Here is a 9185-nt window from a genome sequence, read left to right on the forward strand (position 1 = left end):
CCTCTTCTTCTGTGTCGCTCTGTTTCTTCTGCTGAGCTGAAACAGCCAGCAAGTTTTCACACTCATTCATTCATTCATTCATTCATTCATTCATTCATTCATTCATTCAGTCCTTGTTTATTTTCATTGCCAGCTGTAACAACATGTCTGCTGCCTGGCTGAGTGATCAGACACAGTGAACCCAGACTGCAGTAAAGATAATACAGCTCAGTCACAGAAGGCGTCTGAGCAGAGCTAAACACTTCTTTGTATGAGCTGATGAATTGAGTCTTAAGAGCTACAGTATGCAGGAACAGAGGAGGTCTGTGTGAGCAGAAACGAACGTGGCTGCAGCACCGGTGTTGTTTTCCTACATTAGACATAAACATACACACACATAGTGGAGCAGGAACTCACTTCTCGCCTGTAGCTACTTCTTTGATTATTTCAAACAAGCAGTGAATCGGTCATTACAAACTCGTGCTGTGCAGCCAAACATTGTTGAAACACATTACTCACTCATTCATTATTTTAACATTCATTTTAAATTCTAGTGGAGATCCCAAAGTTTCCAATGATACCAAATATAATCAGGCTGAATTTTGGGACAATGTGTATCAAATTATGCAAAAGACACCAAGAATATTTTCATTTGATGTCATGCTACAGCCGTCTTGGTTTATATTTCACTCAGTTTAAACATCTTATAATTTCAGTGAAGAGCTGAGAGGGAATATACAGTATATGATACTGCGAGACAGTGTGAAATAAGATGATTTTAACAACCTTAAAGCTACTTAAGTGGAAACAAAAGGGGGAAAATGTGTGTTTAAGTGAAAGAGTTTCAAATCACCTCATAGAGCTGACATCTAAACTCTCCATAAATGGACGAAGGTGTAAAATGTGTGTTCATCAAACTAACTACTTACATGCAAATACTTTGATCCGAGTCAGGCGGTTTTGGCAAACAGTCATACAGTCCTGTGACAACTCAACAAAGTCATACACACACAGCGTTGCATCTCAAGCACTGTAAGCTCACAATAAATACAAATAAATAATGTAGTTTCTGTTTATTCAACAGAGGACAAAATCAAACAAAATCAATGAATTAAGTAAACAAAGCTTTCTAAATGTGCTCACATTTTATTGTGTGCTCAAAATAATGCAAGTGAGTGCAGCAATAAACCAAAACAAAGGAGCAACTTATGTGTCTTGTGCAAATTAACCACAACATGAGGGGTGTCTTTTATATCATGTGTGGAACATATACAGGCCTATATATTGATTCCTGTGGCCATTTGCACACAGCTTCATTAATCAGTATTTTTAGTCAAACTCTGACAGCCACAAGATGGTGCTGCACCGAGCAGAGAAGATCTGTGGTAACGCTTCACGTTACTCTCCCACAGTGTGAGTTATACTATTACTATAATTACAGTAAATCCTCTACTATTCTCCTCTACTACTACTATTTCCGACACAGTGACTAAACTACTGTAATCTGTGAGATTATTGGACACGTGCCCACATGAGCCTTACGGCTCCTTTCTTGTTACCATTATGTCTTTGTTCCAGCCCGCAGCAGCTGCGTCACTACAGGAATGAAACGTGACGATGGGGTGGGGTGGATTTATTAATTTACCCTTCAAGTAGGATCAGTGGTTTGCTGTGAGCATTGGTGGAGGAAAGTATTCAGATCCTTTACTTAAGTGAAAGTACTACACACTGTAAAAACTACTCTGTTACAAGTAAAAGTCCTGCATTGAAAATGTTACTGAAGTAAAAGTATGTAAGTAATCATAAACATTTACTTAAAGTATTAAAAGTACAAGTACTTGATGCAGACTGTTATATATTATATCATTAGATTATTATTACTCATGCATTAATGCAAAAGTAGGACTTTACTGTTGTAGTTGGTTGAGGTGGGGCAACTAAAGACCAAAGTGACGCCTTCACAATGCTTTGTTTTGTCCAACCAATACTCCACACCTCACCTTCATTAAAAATGAATTTAAATTATTGAAATAATTATAAGGAAAAGCAGCAAATCCTCATATTTGAGAAACATGAAAAATGCCAAAATGATTATCCATTGTTGACAGTTGGCAGTTAATTTTCTGTCAATTGATTAATCAACTAATCGTTTCAGCTGTACTTGTATATTTTCATATGTTTTGTGTGCAAGAATCTTAATTTGTAAAGTAACTAGTAACTAAATCTGTCAAATAATTGTAGTGGAGTAAAAAGTACAATATTTCCCTCTGAATTGTTGTGGAGTAGAAGTGGCATGAGATTAAATTACTCAGGGCCACCGTACTTATAGCTGAGTTTATGCTGGAAAAAAACAAAACAAAAAGCAAAACAAAATGAATGCATAGAAAGTCTATTAGAGAAACTGGTGATGATTGTTGTAATAAACAGTCTGTATGAAACTGAAGCTGCTAAATAAGATGAAGATGATTCTTCTGACTTGAGTGCATAAAGGAGCTCACTGAGTTAAACTGTCAGGATCTCAGAGGAGAACCAGCTGAGAGTTTATGGGGAGAGAGGGAGCTGACATTTGGAAAATGTGTTACTGTTGGATAGATAGCAGTGCTTAAGACAAAACAAAGGCAGTTAGAATCGATAATGTGGCCAATGTCCGCATCGAAAACAAAACACAGTTTTTATGAATAGAAATATTGTGTGTGTGTGTGTGTGTGTGTGTGTGTGTGTGTGTGTTGTTATTACACTATTTCCACTACTTCCTACTACGACACATGCTGCAGTACTTGCAGGCAAGACAAAGCTGACAAAACAATGTCACCACAAGGTCCATTCAGTGGCTGTTCTGGAGCTTTCAGTTGTATCACATGGTCTTCCTCAGCAGATGGAGTCTGATAAGTTGTAATGGAATTGTAGATGTTCAAACTTCCATGTCTCTCGTCTACGTTGGCTTAAAAGTTGAGACTGAAAGTCATATTTACAGTGTCATAATTAAATGAAGAACATATGTTAAATGACTATTATTTGACTATTATTCATGACGATTATTTAACTTTTTGTCTTCAATAACTGAATTATTTGTTTTGCATTGTGAATTTTCCACAAACTGGACAAACTGGAAAAACAAACTGGAGAGGTGCACAACTAAATACCAGATGCAAAGCACTGTCATTAGTTTCCATGAGCAGGTGCAAGGGAGCTTTTTGTTTAGTGAGATGGCGATGCATTGTCCATGCCAAAATGAAAAATAATCAACTGTCCAATCACAGCTTGGAGCTTAGTGCTGCTGACACTAACTGATGGCAGCCATGACAGAGAGACCATACTTTTGACTTATATACGCCTCTTCACTTTGTTTTCTGTGCTGTGATTTGGTTTTAATGTGGCATGGGAAATTTGAGTCACAATGAAAAACTATTTAGACAAAAAGCTAAATATTTCTCCTTCTAACATATGCTTTCTGTTTAATTATGACACAGTAAATGCATACATAAAAAGGAAATACATATGTAAGAGCCACTTCAGCACTTACGGTGAAATGGTTGTTTTTTAACGTCATAAAAGTTCTAATATTATTTAAGTTTATACAACATTTTATTCATATTTTAAATAGTGTATTATAGGTGGATTATGCTATGGTTATCTTTGCTATTATTCTGTTTTTAAGAGCTGGAATACAGGTATAGTTTTGTTATTTATTTGCAGATTTGTGGTGCGCATGGGTAGAAAAAGTTTTGACAAGGTGGTGCTAGTAAGATGCAGAGAAGTCTGCAGAGCTTCAGATCGAAATAGGTTTTCAGCTGTGTGATATTGTATTAATAGCGTAGTGCAAGTATGAATAGAACATTAAGTGGGTAATGGACCAGGCTGAGATGTAACTTTAATCACCTTCCACGATGTTGTAATCCATCTTCAAATAAGCCCTTATTCAGTTTCCCCTGCCTCCTTGTGACCCTGCTGGACTTGTGAGTAGCCTACATTTCCAAGAAAGTTGGATTTAATTCAGTGGAACACAAGTCAAAACCAAGATATATGCAGACTGAGTGACCTGAAGTTGGAGCATGGTAAAACGGCCACTACAAAATTTAACAATGTGTTTTGTATTTCACTTAATTTGTTTGGTTTGTTTTTGTTTAGGCTTTTCAAATCTTCTACAAGAATGTACTTCTTCAGTCATAATCATGCTTAATGATCACTCTTCATACTTCTACATTAGCAGATTGTATTGTCTGCTTTATCAACACAAGTCAAGCCACATGTTAACAGACAGGATCACCTCATGGCTGAATGCAGCAGCGATTGGTGGAAAGTCCGGGTCGAGCCTCCAAGACTGTGCATGTGTGCGTGTACGTGTGTGAGGTGGGGTTATAACGTGGTTTCAGGCTTGATTAAATTCTTTAGATTAAACCCACGCTGTGCAAATATGCAGATCCATCATCCGTTTTGGTTTACAGTCTCTGATCTTCAGTTAAACTCTCTGTTGAAGGCGGGAGTTCAGTTTGGACACGTCTGGTCAGGCCAGATCAAAACACATTACACCTTCTTGCCAAAGAAACTACTGCCAAGATTCTTCTCAATGGAGGTGCGTAGCCTATGTATCGTGTGTGTGTGTGTGTGTGTGTGTGTGTGTGTGTGTGTGTGTGTTGTTGGGCGGGAATGTGGGCGTGCAGCAGCATCTATGAAAGCCATATGCGAGACCACAGAGAGCCACAAGAAGCAGCTTTACGCGCAGCAACACTTGTTATTTTCGGTAAGTTAGACTATGGGCTATCTAGGCTATATGTGACTTTCTTGTATGTACTTTAGGCCTATGTGTAAGATACTGTTGTATGGCCTCGTTACTTTTCACAGGAGTCTTTGAATTTACTGCAGGCTCATTAACTCAGTTTTAATTGCATATTTTAATATGCGTAATAGAGTTCCCAGGTTGGCATAAAAACCTTTGTCGGTTGGGGGGAAAGCCTTTATTTGTTGTAAATTCACAATATAACTTTTTTTTTAGGTTTGTAGATGCCCTTTTAGAGAAATATATGTATGAATCGTTTTTCTGTGATCATCCTATAACTTGCTGTAAACACTGTTTTGTACCTGATTATTTCCAGCACTGAGGTTCTGAACCTCGTCTTATTTAACCATCCTCTGTGCTTTCAGGTAATAATTCATTGTCCGCTAAAAGAAGACATGTTGCTGCTGAGGACTTTCGCTCCCTGGTTGTTGTTGGTCTTCCTCGGGCAGCAGGTCTCCCTGTCATCCGGTGCGCGCAATAAGAACCGAGGAGCGGACAAGACCGTGACCCCAGCCCCCGGCAGAGCGCAGAGGAGAGGGAACAAGCCTGCAGAGAGCGGCAAGTTCTCCATCAAGGACAAGATGCAGTGCACGTGGAGGGCGACTAACTTCGATGACACGGTCACGCTGTCGGTCAAATGCGAAAACCGGGAGGCGCGCAGCACCGATCTGGAGTGTCAATACAAAGCCAAACCTCAGAGCTGCCCGGGATACCAGTCCCAACCCAAGGCCTTCTGGAAACAGGTGGCCCGCGCGTTCAAAAGGCTCCAAGGCAAAGTGTGCACGGACGACCGCGCGCTGGTGAGGGCTGGCGTGTGTAAGCGCGCGCCCCGGGAGGCGCACTTTAAGCTGGACAAGTCCAGCTCTTCCGGAGATCCGCAGACCCCCCAGCCGCTGCCACCTCGCGCCGCCCCCACCGCTGCGGCTCCGGCCGGACCGACGGCCTGCACAGGGCGCGCGGACCACCGGAAAAAGGCTGAAGAGCATTGCAACAGCTCGTGGGTCAGTGTGTGCTCTTTCTTCTTCTCCATGCTGCAAAGTGACGACTGTTAGCTTCAGATCCCAGGAGCGGATGTGGACGTGATCAGACTGAATGCAGGTTTTATTTTAGGACTCAGCGACGCAGCAGCAGCAGCAGCATCTGTCAACAAACCTTTAATTTTGAATCAGTAACAGTCAGATATTCTCTCCACAGTGTGCATTTTACAGAAGTGAACTGAGTGATTTTCAGTTACCACATACACCAACATGACGTGTTACTCATGCAGATGTGGATGTTATCAGGTGTTTTTGAATGTGACTCAGCCAATCTGAGCTGAAGATACTATTTTATTTCCATTTAATGCAGTAATTTATCACCAGTGGTGAAAAGTAAGTACTGTCTTAAGTACAATTTTGAGGCACTTGTACTTTACTTTACTTTATACTTCACTACATTTATCTGGTAGTTGTAGTCACTTTTCAGATTTAAATGTTCATCCAAAACATGAGATGAGATTGTAAAATATGATTTATTGTTACAGATTAAACACCCAACAGTTCATAAGGTAGACAGAATTAGCTCCACCTTGACCAACATTACATACACCATTAAAGTGCTGCTCACACATCAATGCATTAGTAAAAAATAATCCAATAATTTAATATAGAGTATAATAACATAACACTCCATACTGCAAAGTGAGTACTTTTACTTTTGATACTTGAAGTATAATTTGCTGATAAATATTCTGTACTTTCACTATTTTTGTTTTAATTTTTCAACTTTTTAATTAGCAAGCATGACAAGACATCATAAGATTATAATACACACAGTGTGATATTATTTTATTCAAGCAAAGAACCTAAATACTTCTTACACCACTTGTTTATCTCACAGAACTGAAGATTGATTATTATAGAAGAGCGGTATTTTCTTCTACCTCTGGTCAACTCAACCTCAATCAACCATGTAAACACCACTGTACTGTATTTATGCACCACAAATAAATATTTTCTATTATATAATGTGTCCTGTTGCCTTGAAGAATATGAAACATGTGACTTTTAATGAGAGGAAGCAGAGGGATGTATGAACACTCCTACAAGTGTGTGTGTGTGTGTGTGTGTGTGTGTGTGTGTGTGTGGTGACATGTGGATTGTAAATGAAAACTACAAAAAATACCAATTTTTTCAGTTTCTTCCTCTTATTGAGTCCTAAAAATCTTATTTTCTTAAAACGACTTGTTTCCAAGTAATACAAATCAACTTCTTTCAAAAAATCTTCTAGAATCGAGTGTTTTTTCTTCATTTCAGTGCAGAGATCATCTATTCTGGCTGCTTTCGAGATACCAACAATCAGTGTGCAATATAAGACTGCAAAACATAAGCACATCTTTCTTGTCCAGGTGCTCCAGGAGTCCAAAAAAATGTGAATTTGTGAGGACTCGCAACACTGTTGAACACTCCCTTTGAAATGTCTCTTTTATCCAATGTCAGGTACAGTCTATACTTTCTCTAAAGTAATGAAATAGAAGTTTTAACAGGAGCGTTCAACAGTGTTGTCCTCCATTTCTTAAAGCATGATGGTTAGATAGTTTGTTTTTTAATTTGAGAAAGCAAGACTTTTAGTTTTTAACAATAGACCAAATTTGCTTGATAAGTTGGAGGTTTCCGCAGCGTGAACAACTAACAGAGTATTCAGAGCAAAAAAATCCCAACTGCTTCCCCGTCATCTTAGACTTCATGTCAGAAAACACTTTATTTTGGCAGATTAAACTGCATGTGAATCACACTGCTCAGTCTTCCCATCCACTGCTGACATGCCCTCAGGTTAAAGCATCACACACTTATGATGAAAGACTCTTTTTCATACACAGTGATTGTACATGGCATCCAAATATAAGGCTTGTCCCTCCGTTTCCTGCAACAGTCTCTAATTACTTTCTCAGTGACAGCAGCAAGCTGCATTACAAGCCATTTTATATATATATATATATATATATATATATATATATAATAAGATTGGAAATAAAGACTGCTATGATCCAGCTGTGTGTGTGCATGTGTGTGTGTAATGTGTAATCCTTGAACAAGTGCAACCCCAGATGTAGATTTTATGCTTTCCTGTCTGCTGTTGACCTTCTTCACCTCTGACCTGCTGCTCTTTGTCCCCTCAGACAGACACTTAAAAAGCCAACTGGAGAGCGATTTCCTTTTAACAGAAGTCCGCTCTCTTTGAAGGCACAAAGGGGATTTTTGTAGACATATTGTTTTACCGACTCCTTCACCAGAGCTCATGGACACATTCCAGGAAGGAGGAAGTAGTTAGAGGTTAGAGGTCAAGGGTGAAGAAGTATATGAGGATACCATCCAAAAGTCTGTGCGTTAAGGATCAGTTGCCTCCTCTCCACCTTTACTAGTCACCATGTGGACTTATTTCTTTTATCTTTTGGCTCCTTCAGGCTTTGATCAAAAGGAGATCCACCATCCACCATCAGTTCAGACAGAGAGTGAAAGAACTGCAGGGATATAAATCAGATTCAGGGTGGGCTTTTAAACCTCACTCTTCTTTAAAAGGTGGAGATTTGTAGTTTTTAGGTGTAGTCCGAGATACAAACATCTGTGCTGAAATGATTGTAAGTAACTGTAAGTTATTTATCAAGCAAAACTGCTAAACATTTCTCTGTTTTATATCATTGTAAACTGAATAGATTGTAGGGTTTGGACAAAACAAACAATTTGAACAATGGAAACAGCACCTGAAAAAACAATCACACCACAAGGTCCATTTAGTAGCTGTTGTGGAGCCTTTGATAGCATGATCTTCATCAACAGATGGAGTTTGTCCTGTTGTCATGGAAGTGTAGATGGATTAAATGGACGTTGCTGTCAGTTTGTTTTGTCAACTGCTGTTTCCAAAAGTCAAGAATCAACTCTGAAGCTCAACTTTAAAGCTATCATCAATGAGAAGTCCTTATAACTGCGATAATGTAATAATAACATAATAACACAACACTGACATATCACCTTTTAAGTTGGTACAGTGAACTTGTTAGCAAACAGTTGCTTATTTAGAGAGATGCAGAGCAACATTATCATTCAATTTAAGTCATGTTTCTGTTCCTGATGAATGTAAGTCCAATATTCACTCTCTTTAAGCTTTTGGTCTCCACCAACTCCTGAGGGAAATATCTGGCTCTTTAGCTGCTAAATGCTCCACGATGTCCACCAGATAGTCGCTGACTGTGTCTGTCTGCTGTCTGGTGCCGAGCAGGTAGTGTACAGAGGGTTTTTAGAGAGAGAACCAAAACAGTAAAGTTGAGCTGAAACTCGCTGTAAAGCATCGTAAATCTGAGGGGAGCTGCAGATTCAGATGATTATTCATCACTACCAGCGACCCCTTTCACATTGTCACACTGTTTTCACGCTGTCATTTGATACTTTATTGT

The 9185-nt window shown here is 39.1% G+C and overlaps 1 protein-coding gene across 2 annotated transcripts; it reads left to right on the forward strand.

Annotated features, from left to right (window-relative positions):
• Positions 1-4402: 4402 nt before the first annotated feature.
• Positions 4403-6759, forward strand: LOC122873788 (fibroblast growth factor-binding protein 1-like). 2 transcript variants are annotated; one of them, XM_044190952.1, is made up of 2 exons: positions 4403-4552; positions 5122-6759. In XM_044190952.1, exons 1-2 carry the CDS (start codon positions 4547-4549, stop codon positions 5806-5808), a joined length of 693 nt encoding a protein of 230 aa, XP_044046887.1. In that variant the 5' UTR covers positions 4403-4546; the 3' UTR covers positions 5809-6759. The 2 variants fall into 2 exon arrangements, with proteins under 2 accessions (XP_044046887.1, XP_044046888.1); XM_044190953.1 differs by lacking the exon at positions 4403-4552 and adding an exon at positions 4581-4720.
• The last annotated feature ends 2426 nt before the right edge of the window (positions 6760-9185 follow it).

This window comes from Siniperca chuatsi, linkage group LG3, assembly GCF_020085105.1.
Source record: "Siniperca chuatsi isolate FFG_IHB_CAS linkage group LG3, ASM2008510v1, whole genome shotgun sequence".
Classification (NCBI taxonomy): domain Eukaryota; kingdom Metazoa; phylum Chordata; class Actinopteri; order Centrarchiformes; family Sinipercidae; genus Siniperca; species Siniperca chuatsi.